General features: G+C 36.2%; 1 protein-coding gene across 3 annotated transcripts in view; it reads right to left on the reverse strand.

Moving 5' to 3' along the window:
• The window catches only part of LOC149806626 (uncharacterized protein C8orf76-like), a 56,095-nt gene that overhangs the window by 7,051 nt on the left and 30,528 nt on the right, over nt 1-18,516 (reverse strand). For all 3 annotated transcript variants that reach the window (XM_089955834.1, XM_089955824.1, XM_089955816.1), the window contains exons 6-9: nt 15,663-15,843; nt 5,524-5,596; nt 4,394-4,453; nt 1,198-1,290 (exon numbers count right to left, since the gene is read on the reverse strand). In XM_089955834.1, coding sequence (XP_089811960.1) covers nt 1,198-1,290; nt 4,394-4,453; nt 5,524-5,596; nt 15,663-15,843 — 407 coding nt within the window. The remainder of the gene's footprint in view (nt 1-1,197; nt 1,291-4,393; nt 4,454-5,523; nt 5,597-15,662; nt 15,844-18,516) is intronic.

An 18,516-nucleotide genomic window follows, 5' to 3' on the forward strand; every position in this document is an offset into this window, starting at 1 on the left:
ATGGTCAGTCTGCCAGCTGACACAAATATGGCAGCTGATGATGTCATTCAGGAACTATCTATTAGGGTTTTAAGTCCAGCATTCCCATAGTCTGCTTGTTCAGACATGGGTATCTTGAATAAATATAACTGGCATATTGTCCATCCAACATTGGACTCGCACTCAACATCAATTTTGGGCTCAAAACCACACTGATATTTCCAGTGATATTTTCCCAATGTTCAACAGCCGATATACATGAAATTCATTGTCATCATAGCTATCACCAGCCAGTATTTGCCAACTGAAAATGGCATCTGAAGACAAACCCTGTTGTGATTCAGCTATTTTGGTTTGCTGTGTGGCCCTTAATTAAAACACACATTTGTAAAACTTTCATGATGAAAATAAGTTTAAAACTACCATAAAATGCTTGTTCCAGGGCCAATGAACCAATCAAATTTAGTTTAACAGCCATTCATGTCAAACCGAAGTATCAGCTATCTGGATGTCGCATCAAGCGCTGTGAGACCACTACTGGCAGCACAAATTACGTTGCAAAATGCACTTTTAAAGTTAAAAGTTTAATAAAAATTGCATACTGCACAAAGCACATTTAATATCTGCAACGTTGATGTAATTTGCAGAATGCATATCACTGCTTTGAAAGTATGCGAGTTCGTACAAATTATGTGCACTCACGTGTACTGGCATCATTTTCTGACCCAATTTTTTATTCATGATAGACCATTAGGAGGGGGTTAGATGCGATTCTAAATATTTATTCGTTTTATTTTTTATATCTGACAACCGCACCAGTGATTTCTCATTTTGTTAACACAACCTACAACAGAAGTGATTTTCCTAACCAACCTTCCACTGTCAGAATCAAAATAGTTCAAAACACAACCTCCTACAGAAATTTTTTTGAAGTGCAGTCGGGGGGGGGTATATGTTTTACTGGAACAGCCCTTAGGTCCCCCTTTCTTGGAACAAAAGGTGAGAGTTTTCTACAGAACTCTGGTTTTTTATGTAATCTATTAGGCATTTCAATTCCCAAATTTTTTATATTAAATTTCTGTATCTACTATTGCTGGATTAATACTAGTACCAGGAAAATTCTGCACAAAATTTAACTCCATAACTTAAGTAAATAAAAGTGACGAGTTATCTGTATGCCATCTGTTTACAACATTTGAATCTCTGGAACTGACTGACCTTGGTCCTTGAAGCCAAATCTGACAGATCACCCTTCTCAAACTCATTTTGGCTTGTTGACCCCTCTTGCTCCCACAGGTCCCTCTTTAGGTACTGACAAGAAAACAAAACAAACATTATTCTGCATGACATTTAAAACTGAGGTCTCCATGGCATGTTTAAATGGAAATATAGTGCTTTTTTGTAGTTTCTCTTACACATTTCCCACAAAAATAAAATCTCTTTGTATTTTTAATATTTTTTTATAACCCCTTTTGCAGAGATGTTTCCAGGGCGCTCAATCGTGTGATTTGTGCAAAATTTGTATCAATTCATGCACTTTGACACCGGTGATATGTGGTAACTCCCACAAATAGTTGAAAGTCCTGCATATAAAAATGTACTCTGCACATCAATGTACAAAATATTATTTCATTTTTTATAACTTTACAAACAAGAATCTAAAAATAAATTCAAAAGTAAGGATATTTTTTATCACCACACCTCTTCCATTCTGAAGTTTGCAGATTTACTTTAATACCAAAGGATACTTGGAAATTCTTCTAATTATTTATAACTGAAACACATGTCCAAGAGGGGTACTGCAATTGATTCCCTTTCCTTCCATGTGTGTATATACGTACTTTGGTCCATTTCCAGAAAGTGATGGCTGGATGTAAAATCACTGATTATTTTCAACGTCAGGTTAGTGGTGGTGCGAATGTGGAAGAATGAAGAAAGTAGTGGAGTTTCTCATGAAATGGAGGATGATATTTCAATATCAGATCATGCTGAATGAGAAAAGATTTCATTGAAGGTCTAAAGCATGAAATAAAGCAGAGATTTCCTCCAGAAAATACATCTGCTGCAACAAGTTTCGATGTACTTGGCCTTAGAGGACTCTCATTTCTCATCAAAGATGAACTGGCGGACTATGGCATTGAAGCACTTAAGACCCTATTAAAGCATTCTGGAGAGGATATGAAAGCTGGAACAGTAGTCAGCAAAGCAGTGATTAAAGAAAGTGAGTTTTTGGGATAGTTCTTGTTGGTGAACATTTTTTTGGGGAGCAGAGATATCCAAGAGACAATACCTTCGAGCTGTGGAAAATAGTAAATAACAACCACAAAGAACAATTTCCCAACTTGCTGAAACTGGCTAAGTTAGCTGTGTATAAGCCCTTTCAGACAGCAGAAAGAGGGTTCTCAGCACAAAACAACATTAACACATAGCTTAGGAAAGATTGAGCTCAGAAACAATAAACACACTGATGCATTGGGGACATTGTTTGAAGATTTTGATTTTGATAGTGCCATAACAGAGTGGAGAAAGAAGGAAAGGAGAATATTTAAGTGTTAGGTACATATTGAACTATGTCTGTTTCCTCCCCCACCATTTTTTTTTCAACTCCCCCCTTGTTTTTGGTCACAAGGGGGGAAATCCTTCCTTATGATGAAATCCTAGAAGCATCTCTGCTTTTCGGCTCATCGATGGAGAATAGAGAGTCGTGAAATATGACTAGACCATGACGAATTACTAGATGATGATGGAGGATTCCTGACCTTGTTCAAACAAGGGGCCATCCATTTAGTACGTACGCATGGAGGGGGGATAACCCAAATGCATACGCTTGCATATGGGGGGGTCTACTGATAATGTACGTATGCATAGGAAATGGGTGTGGGTGTGTGAAACCTCGATAATAATTTGTCTAATACGTAACCTGTTCAACTGGGTTCATTCGGCGTTTGAATTTTAGCGGACACTAGACAAACTTTTTAAAGTTATGCAGCTTATTTCTTTGATGCAGCCAGACATTTAGTGTCGGTAGACTATGTTTTATTAAACATGTTAATATTATTTATCCTTGATCGTTTCTGTGCGGATTAAATATAGGCCGTTCTATAGACTTCATGTGTGTGTGTCTCTCAAGCGTATGTACACAGGTGATGGGGGTGTTAAAAAGTATGCATGTGTACAGGGAGCGGGGGAGGGGGTCAAGCTTTGCCAGATTTTTTGCATACATACTAAATGGATGGCCTCCAATGAGAAAAAAACTCACACTTGCAAGCGTATTATTTATTAAAACTACTGATTATCTTGTGCTCCAAATTTAATAGCAACAGGTTCTACTTGTTGCACAAAATATGGTATCTACTCATATATATTGAAAAAATCTTATTTTTGAATTGCCACATTACAATATTTATGGTCATTGCCTAACTATGATGTTTCAATTGCAAATGCCCATTTTTAGTCACAAATGCAACAATTTTGCTAAAGACTTGGAGAATGATGAAAATATGTTGGTAAGCATCTTCACAGTTTTCAGGCAAATGCTTCCCACCCTATCATCCGAGTTTTAGTGTTAGCCAAAATAACACGAGAGGACTGGTCTATTTTCACTTTGCCAGCTCTTCATGCTGGAGATATAAATACAGAGATGTCAACCCTTACCAATGTAAAATTGGGATTTGAAGATTACAAAACAATAATCTAAATATAAAAATAGGAATGCTTTAAACTTTCATCCAACCTTATTTGAAGAATAAATCTTACTGATTCAAATTAATGTTAGCTAAAACACATCCTCTTCTTTCCTGCCCTATGCCATACTTATGTCCAGCCAGAAATGTCTGCAAAAGCATGTGATTCTTTCAGTGATAACATAATTTTTTCTTCCTAATATTTTCCAGTGGTTAAGTGATGCTTCATCTACTAGTATATCAAAGTGTATCTGATGAGAATATCTGACAGGAGTTATTGCAATGGCATAATTTGAGGTTAAAAATAATAACAAATCTGACAAATTTGGTACAGTTGGCATCTCTCAATACAGTCTTATACAGCTCCAGCTTTCTAGCTTAACCAAATGATCACAAGCACCAAACATCGCTCAAGAGATATTCCAGTTCAGAAAACCACTTGCACAAGCTGATTATTCAAGTTTATATCACCTTCATCATGGACCATTTGCTTTGCCAACCAGAAGTAGTGCCAAACATAATATGCCCCCATGGGGTAAGTGACCATCATTTATAGTTCATATTAAAACTACCCATCAAAAGGTGTCTGAATGGACAGAAGGTGGAGGGGATGATAAGATTTACTACAGTAGCAAAGCAACAGTGTCTGCAATAATAAATTTCAGTACTGATTCAGGATCACTGACTATGAACTGGAGTAAATAAAGAAAAAATATGCAAGAATAATTTACCTCTGTGGCCACTGCTAGTAGTCTTTCATCTGAGCAATACCTCTGAATTTTGTCTTCCATCTGTAAGTAAATATGTCTATACCCATAAAATATATAACACTGCAACAAAAAACCAAGAGCTAATTTTAAGCAGGACATGCCACCTACTAAACATGTCACCTGACTGCTCTGATCAAGAATGTTTTGCCTGATATATGCTGTTAATCTAATTAAACATTACATTATCAAATAGCAGTCTTTCTCAGACCAGACCAGTCGATGGCATTAAAAAAATGCAATCTTAATAAATTTTGCAACCATACAGTTATTCTCTGCCCCATGCCAGGTATGCTGCCTCCCACCCACTGCAAAAGATGGGGATTATGCTTATGAAGGACAGATAAAGTTTCTCATTTATTGCAACCAAGCAACACTATATCCTAATATGAGTTTCTAAATTTAAAATTGGCACCATATTATTTGCCATACTACCTATCTTGGTGCTTAACAAACCAAATTTCAAGAAATTTCTGCCAATGGAAGATAAACTAATCTGCATGACCCTGCAATCATCAGTGCATGGGAAACTAACAAAAGTAACTGAAGTGTGATCTAGAGGTCACACTTACTGCTGCAGGATAATGACCTCACAAAAGGTCAACTATAAGGCTGTATGATTTCACAGCAAAAACAAAGGGTCAACTATAAGGGTGTATGATTTCATAGCAAGAACACAAAGGGTCACCCATAAGGCTGTATGATTTCATAGCAAGTACACAAAGGGTCAACTATAAGGCCTTATGATTCCATAGCAAGTACACAAAGAGCCAACTATAAGGCTATATGATTTCATAGCAAGTACACAAAGGGCCAACTGTAAGGCTGTATGATTTCATAGCAAGAACACAAAGGGTCAGCCATCAGGCTGTATGATTTCATACCAAGTACACAAAGGTTCAACTATAAGGCTGTATGATTTCATAGTAAGAACACAAGAAACTGACCTAAATGCAAAATGGCCAAGGCGTGAATGAATGGTGGATTAACATAATGGTAGGGCATACAAATTTGGTTCTCCAATTTAGCAAAGAGAAACATTGCTTTTCTCATGCCCTGGGCTCCTACAATTTTGTTTTCCTAACAAACTGTACCTGCTCTAACAGCTGATTGTTGTTAAGTCTGATGAAGGATCCCACTGAATGATAACAGCTCCTCAACAGCAACCTGTTAAATACAGAGGAAAATAAAGTGCAACTTATCTTAAAGGTCACCTCCCCATAAGGGATCTGATTGGTAAACAATGCGTGACACAAGTGCTTATTTATGTCCAGGCATAGAATTACAATTAAACAATACAAGCATTGCAGTCATATATATATATATATATATATATATATATATATATATATATATATATATATATATATATATATATATATATATATATATATATATATATATATATATATATATATATGTTCAAGTTGAAATTTGCCTATACAAAACTGACTAGAAAATCATAATCTGATAGAAGTTATTGTAACTGTTAAGTGGAGGCTTCCAAAAAGAATGATTCTGCCAAAGTCTGAATGGTTGGTATTTTTGCATTAACTTGGTTTTCTTTTAGTAGGAGTGACAGCACTGATCTGGAGATTCTTGTTTGCAATGAGTGTAGATACATCTGGAATATTTACATCACCACCTATGCTTTTATTAATTGAACATAATTTACTTTTCTGTATCAAAAATATCACAATAGCTGGAACATGTTGATGCACTGCTGCATCCCCAATGACTGGTTTGTAAAAGACAACTTCTGTAATTGCACAGATGTGAAACCAAAACTATCACATTTACCAATCAGATGGATACTTATGCATATTGGATTTGAAACCAAAACTATCACATTTACCCATCAGTTGGATATGCATGCCTGATTTGAAACCAATACCATCACATTTATCCATCAGTTGGATATGCATGTCTGATTTGAAACCAAAACTATCACATTTACCAATCAGATGGATAATTATGCATATTGGATTTGAAACCAAAACTATCACATTTACCCATCAATTGGATATGCATGCCTGATTTGAAACCAATACCATCACATTTACCCATCAGTTGGATATGCATGTCTGATTTGAAACCAAAACTATCACATTTACCAATCAGATGGATAATTATGCATATTGGATTTAAAACCAAAACTATCACATTAACCATCAGCTGGATAAGAATATATGATTTTAAATTCTTTTCATTCATTCTTACTCATGCTTCATTTGAAATTCATTTGCAGATAAATTAGATTTCAAAGCTGTGATTGGAATATTCTTTAGTTTAATGTATTTGTTAAGAAATTAATTCTAAAGTGCCCATAAAAACTTGCCCCCCCCCCCCCAAAGTATACTGGATAAATTACATTCCAATGCTATTTATAAAGCTCCTGGGACAGCCATATGGGAGACTTTGTCTTCATTTTTGGATGAGTTCCAAATATGAGATTCTCAATAAGTTTCAGTTCGACTTCATTTTTTCCTCCCACTTTTTTTCTTGCCAAATTTTAAAGTCTGAATCGGAGAGACTTCCAGGTGATCAGGGAAGCTTCATATTTATATAAAGAATTATACCCATTATGCAATTTAGATTGTAGGTAAGGGAGTCTTGTACAGGATATTACTGTAGGTAAGGGAGTCTTGTACAGGATATGACTGTAGGTAAGGGAGTCTTGTACAGGATATTACTGTAGGTAAGGGAGTCTTGTACAGGATATTACTGCAGGTAAGAGAGCCTTGTACAGGATATTATTGTAGGTAAGGGAGTCTTGTGCAGGATATTATTGTAGGTAAGGGAGTCTTGTGCAGGATATGACTGTAGGTAAGGGAGTCTTGTACAGGATATTATTGTAGGTAAGGGAGTCTTGTACAGGATATTCAATAACATTAGTGAGGAAATCCCCTTCACAATTTCAACTAAGTCCCTCATTGGGATCCACATTCTACTGACTGAATTTTTTTTCTAGGAATTCACGATAAGACTATAAATCCTGTCATTTTATTTTGTTTAAATTCTGATAGTGAAACCATCTCTGACATTCTTCAGAAACTGTGCTGCAAAACAAAACAAAACAAAATCCAGCATACCCAATTTGGTAAAAGAAAAAGTTTCTAACATGTCTAAGTTAACATGTTCACAAGATAACGGTTAAGTGCAGTACAAAGTACTCTGTCATGGCCTTTGACCTTCAATTTGATATCATGGATAGAAAATCAATGATTTGGTCTCACACGATATAAAGATATTCCCATATGCTAAAATTAGCTCAACCAATAATTCTTTTTAAAAATAAGTTATTTAAGTAGCACCATTCAAGATATTCATCAAACAATCAGTATACAAAAACTGATTCATATAAAAATTCATTCATATTTGTTTCTTTTATCACACTCACAAGCCAGTATGGCTAACATCCCAGAGTCAAGATCTTGAACCTTAAAAATTAATATCAAATGCATTACGTGCTACTCATTTCCTGAAAATGAAGTGCAATGACCAAAAATATTTTCAGTAACAGCAAACTTGACCTTAGAACTACTCAACCCTAAATCAGCAGCGTTCATCTGGAATAAGTGGAACTAAATTTATTGAATTCAGTTCTCTAGAACTTAAGTTTTCATCTATAAATGAGATGCAAAAGGCAAACTGTATATTTAGCTCCTGTGTCTTTGTCCTTGAAGCTACTGGTCCCAATATCAACATGCTCTTCCTGATGCTAGGGAGAACAAATATATTAATTCTGTTTTCAATTATATTAATATCTAGAACCAAAGCTATCATCCAGAAATAAAATACAATGACAAAATCTAATTTTTGCAACAATGGAGCTAATGATCCTAAATATGATACGGTTCTTCCCTGGCCTAACTGTGGGCTACATGTATAATTTGTGTCTTGAGTAGAAGCCTAGAACTGATGGATTTGGTTTTGAAGGTACACTAGCAGTCAAAAATAATGACTTTTGCTTAATAATGCAAGCAGTCTGTATTGAAATACATTGATTGCTGTCTTCTCAGATAAATGGTACGCTTCATAAAGACTAATCGAATCCAAGGCCATTGTTTTTGCCATTGCATCAAATCACATTAATAAAAATTAAGGGATATTCAAAAATACTGTTATGATCGGAGTGTTGTGGATGTACAGGTCTATTAGCCAAGTTAGATTTGTGACAATCATTGTTCCAAGTGTATAGTAGCTAGGTTATGGAATTCAGTATATTGCAATAATGATAACTGGCTAATTTGTCGGTTCCAATTGGGCCATGCATGTGGGCTGAGAGATTCATAATAAGCCACTGTTCGACATGTCATTAGAGGTTACCAGTGGAGGTAATATTTTAGACCTGGGATGCTTACCTTGAAGACGTTCACACTAAAAAAGTCTTTGATTTAAAAAAAAAAGAAGAATTAGGTTTATAACACATTTTTTTATTTTGTATTCTCAAAAGGATTGTATCCTTTTATGCTTTTATATTTATATGCCTTTTTGGCAATAACTAAACTTACCCTGTACTATTTGCTAGAAATGTTTAGATGCGCTATTAAACCACACACACAACTGCTGTCTGCAGTAGTATAGCACCCATCACCATGGGCACTATATGCCACCAAGCAACATTATATAAGAGAAGGTAATACATCAAATGTGCTATATTAGACACAAAAGCTGCTTGTAGTAAGAAGTTTATTATCATTTTGGGGAAGAGAGCATGTATTCGAATATAATACGATCGTGGTGTATTTTTCTTGAAATTGGATTTTTTATTTTAAAGTATGTGAAATAGTGTATAAATTTTTTATTATTATTTGGGGGAAAAGTTCGCATATGAATTCGAATATAATATGGTCATGGCATGGCTTCTGAAATTTAACAATTTCACCAGGTTCTTGAAGTGTTATGCCAAAATAAACATTCTCGGAAATGTTACTTATTACTGATCCACGAGTAAAGCCAGTAAGTTGTCTTTGTAATTGTCTTCAATTAATTCTGTATACCATCATTGCTCAAACAATAGCCGACATGTGTTTCTTTAAGTGCATACACAAACAAGCAGCAGACAATGCGGTGGTTGATAAAAGATTCTCACAATTTAATAAACATCAAAAAACAAAAGCTGCCAACATGTTTGCTAGGCATGGCGGTGTTATTAGACGCAATCAGTTGGCCAGTAAATAATGTCCACTTTATTAGCTTGAAATTGAAAGGGTATGAAATTGTACATGCGTTCAGCTTAAATATCTTTATAAAAGTATTCTTTATATGTTTCTTTCGGTATTCACTAAATCTGAAGTAAAAGTTATATGCACGCTGAAAGCACATGTTGTTTGTTAATTATTCTTGCTGTAGTCATTCAAATGATTAGGCATATAAGTGTTAATTGTTGGGAATTTACAATGGATAAAAGTACACGAAAATTATAACAGTATGAAATTTGTACAGACACCGTTCATAGACCCTGGAACATAATGAACCATACATGTGCTTCCTTAACCTAATTTTGCTGTTAATTTTTCCCCACTGAATTCAGACACATAATCATCTGTGACAAAATTACTGAATAGTTTAAATATGTATGCAATTTTTGCAATGGAATTACATGTATTATGGATTAATTGCATGCCACGACAGTATGATGTCAGACGGTAAGTAAACGGTGTTAATACTCTGGTCATGCTATATATTAGACGTTGAATTCAGACACAAGGATGTGTGACAAAATTATTGAAAATTTTAAATCTGTGTGCAATTTTTCAGTGGAGTTACATGCATTATGGATGAATTGCATGCCACAACGGCATGATAGTAAATGGTGTGTGTGTGTGATTTGGATTTTTAACATAGCTTTAACAATTTTTCAGTCAAATCGCTATGATGTCTGCAGTGCGGCAGTTTATAGTGATGTCTGGCACTGGGGCATCATGCCGCAGATATGTAGCATGATGTCCCACCCAGTCACATTATCTTGACACCAGGCCACCCAGTTCTAACACTAACATCTTAATGCTGAGCGCCAAATGAGGCAGCTGTTAGTACCATTTTTGTAAGTCTTTAGTATGACTCAGCTGGTGATCGAACCCATGACCTCCTGCATTCGAGGCAGATGCTCTAAGCACTAGGCCACTGGAGCGGTCGATAGTAAATGGTGTTGATACCCTATTTATCATATAGATTAGACATGAATAAACGTATATGTGCCAATGTGTTGTTCTCTGGAAAAAGTAAAATACTGTAAAACCTTGCATTAACGCAACAGTGCTATTAATGCAGTCCAATTTTTTGTATCCCAATTATCGCATTATAGCGAGGTTCCACTGTATTATATGTTATTTTATTTAGAGAACCACGGATTGGTACATATATGTGTATACTGTTGATATATACAAGTCTAATGTATAGCATGAATAGAGTATCAACACTGTACTCACCCGTGAATCTCATCATATACATTGAATCCAAATACACGTAATTCCATTGAAAAAATGCACACACACATCCATTTAAAATATTCAATCATTTTATCACAGGTCATATATGTCTGAATTTTTCAGGGGATAAACATAGTATGATCACATAACGAATGATGAAGCACATTTCCTTTTCAGTACATCCCAAGTCAGTAAAAGCTAGTTTGTGTTTTAAGCCGCCCTTGGTAGCATTCTTTAAGCATAAACTTTTTTCCTGCAAAAAGGAAACTTTCACGACACAATAAATGTGTTCCAGTCACATTGGAAAATGAAACAATTGATCAGATTCCATTGCTTTTAATTAAGTTTGGTACTGGCTTCCTTTGAAGAAAGATGTTTAGTTTTAATTGAAGATTGTAGTAGGCTTTCTTTGATGAAGGGTGCATGCATTATTGAAGTCACCACTAAAGGACAGCTTTGGAGAACCAAACAAATGCCCATTTCTTATTGTGGCGGCAACATCAAATAATTGTATTGCATGATTGTAACTGATTTTTATTTTCCATTTGCTTAGTATGTTTTTATAACAATCAGTGCTTCAAAGGTAATCTGTTTTCTTTGAAATTTCAGCAAACTATTTTATCTGGGTACATTTAAAAAAAAGGAAATGGCCAGTGTTTGGTCGATTTTAGTTACTGTTCCTCCCTGTCTATTGAATAGATTCCACGCATGTGCCAGAAATGAAAAAAAGGGTCAACGGACGCTAGAGATGCAGGTGTTCTGGCCTGTTGAGAGATTACTACGGAAAATATGAGTGTTCTAAAGGATTTAATTCTGAGTGAAAAGAAGAGGAATTTTTCTTACCACCCACATAAAAACGTAAGTCTATGTAAATATATTAATTACTAGCGAGCAGGTAAAAATCCAACAAAAGATAGATTATGTGGTAATGCCTCGTCCGGTTGATCTCCGCTACCAGAAATATATATAAAAAAAGCAGATATCTCACAACATACAGTACTCATGCTAGATGTCAACATAAGCGGATTATGATGTAACAATGCACTGTTAAGATTGTTTGTCAATATGGGCAAAGAATTTGTTTATGTAACAATTGATAAATTTTAGTGCATTTTATAGCAAGTCTGTGGCTTCCTTTTATGGGGCCTCTGAATTTCTCCACGCCAAACCAATGGTTGTATGTATAAGTTTAAACAGCCAACAATGTCAGCAATAATAAAAATCACCAGATGGTATATTTTGCTGTCAATAAGGAAAAAAATCGCAATTTACGACATTGGCTAAGCCCTGCATGATCCCTGAATAAACTCTTTAAACGTTATTTTTCGTACTTTTAAGAAGAAAAACCTATGTTTTTGTGTACAAGAAAATAGCCACACCACAATTGTCATATATTATTCATACGCAATCCCTTCCCCACAATGATAATATTTTTTTAACGGGTTTTTTTTGTACTTTTAAGAAAGACGTTTTTTTTGTGTACGAGAAAAATATATGTATATGAATTTTTGTGAGCCACACCATGAATGTGTTATATCCGAATTTATGTTATAACAGAGCATGCGATAGCGGGTTCACACTATTTCATGACTGAGTTCAAATAATCACTGATCTAAGTTTGTTGAGCGCACCATAACAAAACACTAAATTCACTGTTGATCACCATTCAAGTTCAAAGAAGACTATGACATCACTAACTGATTTGGGTTCTTAGTACATGAGTGAATCAGGCCAGCTTGTGTTCTGAACTGTCTGTGCCACACTCAGCAGAAGTTATACTTGATCAATAGAGGACGTGCTGCACTTTTGAGATTTATGCTGCCAGTGCTTCTGCACTGCCTCTGCAATTCTCCTTAGTTCAAAGTCTGTAGCTGCAGTATGAGACTGTACCAGGTGGACAGGCTGCAGTTTTGAGATTTATGCTGCCAGTGCACTGCCTCTGCAATTCTCCTCAGTTCAAAGTCTCCAGTATGGATGAGACTGTACCTGGTGGAGTGATCCTGTGCAAGATCTTTCCAAGACTAAAGGTCAATGTTGGAAGTTTCAAGGATTAATCTTTGAGGCATTTCTTCTGATGATCCTGAGATCAATTTTCCTTATTCAACTTGCATAAGAAGATCTTCATTGGTAGTCACTCTTCTGCCCATCTCAACTGTGATTTCATCAGCAAAGTGTGGATGCTTAGAATGCCTGCTTGTGTGGAAACCTCAGTTTCTGTGACCCTGCCCTGCCATCTTATTCCATTCAGTTTCCTCACAGTCCATGTGAAAATGGTTTAGCTTCTTGGCATGGCATCTAAAACATCCAGGTTTAGCTTCTTGGCATGGCATCTAAAACATACAGGTTTAGCATCTTGGCATGGCATCTAAAACATCCAGGTTTAGCTTCTTGGCATGGCATCTAAAACATACAGGTTTAGCATCTTGGCATGGCATCTAAAACATCCAGGTTTAGCTTCTTGGCATGGCATCTAAAACATCCAGGTTTAGCATCTTGGCATGGCATCTAAAACATCCAGGTTTAGCATCTTGGCATGGCATCTAAAACATCCAGGTTTAGCATCTTGGCATGGCATCTAAAACATACAGGTTTAGCATCTTGGCATGGCATCTAAAACATCCAGGTTTAGCTTCTTGGCATGGCATCTAAAACATACAGGTTTAGCATCTTGGCATGGCATCTAAAACATCCAGGTTTAGCTTCTTGGCATGGCATCTAAAACATCCAGGTTTAGCATCTTGGCATGGCATCTAAAACATCCAGGTTTAGCATCTTGGCATGGCATCTAAAACATCCAGGTTTATCTTCTTGGCATGGCATCTAAAACATCCAGGTTTAGCTTCTTGGCATGGCATCTAAAACATACAGGTTTAGCATCTTGGCATGGCATCTAAAACATCCAGGTTTAGCATCTTGGCATGGCATCTAAAACATCCAGGTTTAGCTTCTTGGCATGGCATCTAAAACATACAGGTTTAGCATCTTGGCATGGCATCTAAAACATCCAGGTTTAGCATCTTGGCATGGCATCTAAAACATCCAGGTTTAGCATCTTGGCATGGCATCTAAAACATCCAGGTTTAGCTTCTTGGCATGGCATCTAAAACATACAGGTTTAGCATCTTGGCATGGCATCTAAAACATCCAGGTTTAGCTTCTTGGCATGGCATCTAAAACATACAGGTTTAGCATCTTGGCATGGCATCTAAAACATCCAGGTTTAGCTTCTTGGCATGGCATCTAAAACATCCAGGTTTAGCATCTTGGCATGGCATTTAAAACATCCAGGTTTAGCATCTTGGCATGGCATCTAAAACATCCAGGTTTAGCTTCTTGGCATGGCATCTAAAACATCCAGGTTTAGCTTCTTGGCATGGCATCTAAAACATCCAGGTTTAGCTTCTTGGCATGGCATCTAAAACATCCAGGTTTAGCTTCTTGGCATGGCATCTAAAACATCCAGGTTTCACAAGCATACAACAGGGTCAACAGAACAAGGGCTTTGTAGACCTTCAGTTTTTGTCTGTAGTCTGATGCCTCTGTGCTCCCCCACTTTTGTGTGTACTCAGTCAAAATTTCACTAATCAAAGACAGCTTACATATGACATGAACTTAGAGGACAACTCTTTTGTATGGCAACTTGTATAAATTAGGCTGGAAACAGATGTTCACACTTCAAAAACAATATCAGGAATATTCAGTTGCTCAACTTGCTGAGATCAAAAGACAGATTATGTGAGGCCTGTGATGAATGGGGTAACATAAAAATTGCATGTGTATAGTCTCTGTGACCCATAAACCTAACCTTCACATACCTTTGTGGACAAGTTTTAAATACTGAATGATACCTGACCTAATGAAAAGGGATATAACTCACATCTAAAATAGAGGAATAGATAGAACTACACCTGTCACAATAGGATAAAAAGCAACTTCCATTTCTGCTATGAAAACCTGACTACTGTTCCCACCATCAAGCATATGAACTGCTTCAACATTCTACCCAAGTGACAATAATTGCTTCACTTCCAAATATGACACTGAAACCTTTGAGTTACACTGACAATGTAACTGGAGTACAGTGAGTACATATGCGGTAAGAGATTTTGGCACATTGATTGACCTGATATTCCTTTATATAAATAAAGCCTTCCTCATGAAAGAAAAGTTTTGTTTGGATAGACTGAGAAGTCACTGTAGATACACAGTCACTGCACAAGGCATGGAGAAACCACTGTTTAATTAGGAAATACCTGACTGCAGGAAGCAGGTGACTATTACACACATTTAAAGATGAAATTTTACAGAGAAATTATAATGGCCATTGCAACCAGGTGACCACTATGTTAAGGAAACTGTTAGGACAGGTTTGAGAGCTATGTAAAGGTGACCATTAGAACACGTTTGAGTTCTCTCTTGCTAATCCTCGTTCCATCCTTCATATCTCGGGTTGCCTGAATAGGTAACCCTCTACATAAAGGCCACCTATATATCAAGGATATTTTGGCCAGTCCCAGGAGCTATACATAAGTTTATATGTACAACTTTCATAAAATGATGTTTCTTTTGACACACAAAATTGTATCAGTCTAAAGAGGAATTGTACACTAAACCTCCACCAACAATCATGCATTACTTGGCTTCTTACTCTAAGACCATTATGGGCATACAGTACCTGACAAATATTTTCTCACTGATAATAAACATTGAAACAAAGCTCTGTTTCCAAAAGAAACAGTTGTGCATTCTATTTTCAACTGCAATGGTCTATCCTATTTCTGATCAATCTATTTGCTTACCTTACTCTGATGAAGCATGTTAATATTTTTAGGTCTATCTGTAAGACCTCTCCACGGACACCATCAGAATCCGCTGAAGGCTTGATGCTAATCAATTTTTCATAGGCACTTGCCAGCCTGACCCAGAACTGGACATTAAAACGATGAAGCAAGATCAACTGATGTAAAACAGCTATTTCATCTGAAGTGAACAAAGATACTAATTAGCATAAAAATTATGATCTGTCATTTTAAACTCAAATTTATATAATGGTCATGTCCACTTTATTTAGGTTATGTGGTCAATCCCATTATTCATGCAATTTTTATATTTTCTCTCTGAAGGTTTAATATAAGTAAAACTGTAAGACTAATCAAATCTCCAAAACCATTTGTGTACTACACATATTCAAGCTCCAGCCAAATATACCAGGCTTGAAGAATCCACTATTTCTATGATAGGTGGTTTAAGACATGTAGCTTGTAACACATAACATTATAAAGATTGGGATATCATAACTGAAGCTCAAAATAATGTGACACTTTAGTTCAATAAGACAGATACAATTTTAAGTGGAGTCACTTGTCTCAGATACATGATCTGAAAAAGTCACATGTTCTCAAACATCTGCAAGTTTTAAGTGTGTTGCTTTTTGTGAGTTATTTGTTTTGATGTAATATTCAAAGGTTTTGATTTTACATGACAAACTTTAGAAATATACTTTATCCCCTTTTCTGCCTCTAGGAATAACATCTTGAAGATAAGTGTATATACTAAGTTAGTTTATGGTTCACCCCTATTTCTGTCATGCCCTATCTGTCAATACTTGCTTGTTACCACCCTGAAGGCCATGTTTCGATCAGATATTTATCAAATTTGAAATAATAGCTTTATATCATCAATATCTCAGATGAGTTTGAATATGAGTGAGATCTATGCATATCAATGAGGTATCTTCAATCTGATTGGCTGAGACTATTACAACTCTGGAGACCATATTTCTGAGATGATTTTGATCAAATCTGAAATACATGCTTATATCATCAAGATCTCAGATGAGTTCATACTGGCTGAGAATGTTAACACTAAGGAGTTGGTATTTATAATCCCATAAATTTGTGATTAAATTTGGAAGATTTGTTTATTTACATCATCAAGATCCTGGGCAAGTTTGATGATAAGCAAAATACTTAAATACTTGTATGTCAATTAGATGATCTTATATCAGATTGTTACCCATATTTCTTATCAGATTTTGATAACTTTATGCTTGTATTAAGATCTTGGATAAGTTCAATAATGAATGAAGTCCAAGCATATTAATGATGTGATCTTGCATCTGATTGGCTAAATCTGCTACCACTTTAGAGACTAATTCTAATCTGATTTTTAACAAACTTGGTCAACATCCTTAAATAATCAAGATCATGGATACAATTATAAGCAAGATCAGTACAAAATGACAAAGTGATCTGGTGAATGACTGGCTGAGCTCATCAGTATATTTGTGATTATTTCTCATTAGGGTTTTACCACACCTAATAAGGACTGCTCCAGTGGCCTAGTGGTTAGAGCATCCACCTCAGATGTGGGAGGTTGTTGGTTTGAACCCCAGCCAAGTCATAGCAAAGACTTATAAAAATAGTAATAACAGCTGCCTCACTGGGTGCTCTACATCAAGAGGTTAGTGTTAAGACTGGTCAGCCTGGTGTCAGGATAATGTGACTGGGTGGGACATCATGCTACATGTCTGCACCATGATGCCTCAGTACTAGACATCACTATAAACTGCCACACTGCAGACATCGTACCTCTACATCATAAGTAAATATGGCTGGAGTCCCTTTGAAAGATCAATCGCTCTACTAACAAGACACAACGAACAGTCATGTAACATGTGATGTCAATACAAGGGAAAATGAGAAACAAATCCTTACCAGTGAATGTGCTAGACCCACACCCATGAGGAGGCTGTGGTGATGTTAAATTATTCTAGCTAGCTGTGCTAGCCATCCTGTATAATGGGTACTGAGAGTAAAATGTATGTGCTAGCAATCCTGTATAATGGGTACTGAGAGTAAAATGTATGTGCTAGCCATCCTGTATAATGGGTACTGAGAGTAAAATGCATGTGCTAGCCATCCTGTATAATGGGTACTGAGAGTAAAATGCATGTGCTAGCCATCCTGTATAATGGGTACTGAGAGTAAAATGCATGTGCTAGCCATCCTGTATAATGGGTACTGAGAGTAAAATGCATGTGCTAGCCATCCTGTATAATGGGTACTGAGAGTAAAATGCATGTGCTAGCCATCCTGTATAATGGGTACTGAGAGTAAAATGCATGTGCTAGCCATCCTGTATAATGGGTACTGAGAGTAAAATGCATGTGCTAGCCATCCTGTATAATGGGTACTGAGAGTAAAATGTATGTGCTAGCAAACAGTATGTACATGTATGTACAGACTGATTACGAAAATTCATGCAAAAGGACAGACTTCTTAATAAACTATTAATTTGTGTGATTAGTATGATTTACAAAATGTGTACCTCACCTGCTTGTTTTATACATGGTCCCAGCACTCGAAGTACCTATCAAACTTTAGTAGCCATCAGCTGACCAACCTTAATTTATTATGACCATTTCAAATTTTGTATTAAAAAGTCCTAATCATTAAGCAGAACTCAGATGTGCTGGGAATAAATGATTGAAAACAGGTTGGCAACCTACAGCATGCATGCCACAAGGTAGCATGTCAACAGGCTTTGTGTGGCATGTGAAGGGCAGTAAAAAATCTTATTTTAACAGTGTTACTCTCTTACTGGTGGCATGCGCATATTCATTTTGTCATTAATCCTGAAAAAGTGGCATGC

Source organism: Sinohyriopsis cumingii, chromosome 1 (assembly GCF_028554795.1).
Source record: "Sinohyriopsis cumingii isolate HCF-2022 chromosome 1, ASM2855479v2, whole genome shotgun sequence".
In the NCBI taxonomy this organism is placed as follows: domain Eukaryota; kingdom Metazoa; phylum Mollusca; class Bivalvia; order Unionida; family Unionidae; genus Sinohyriopsis; species Sinohyriopsis cumingii.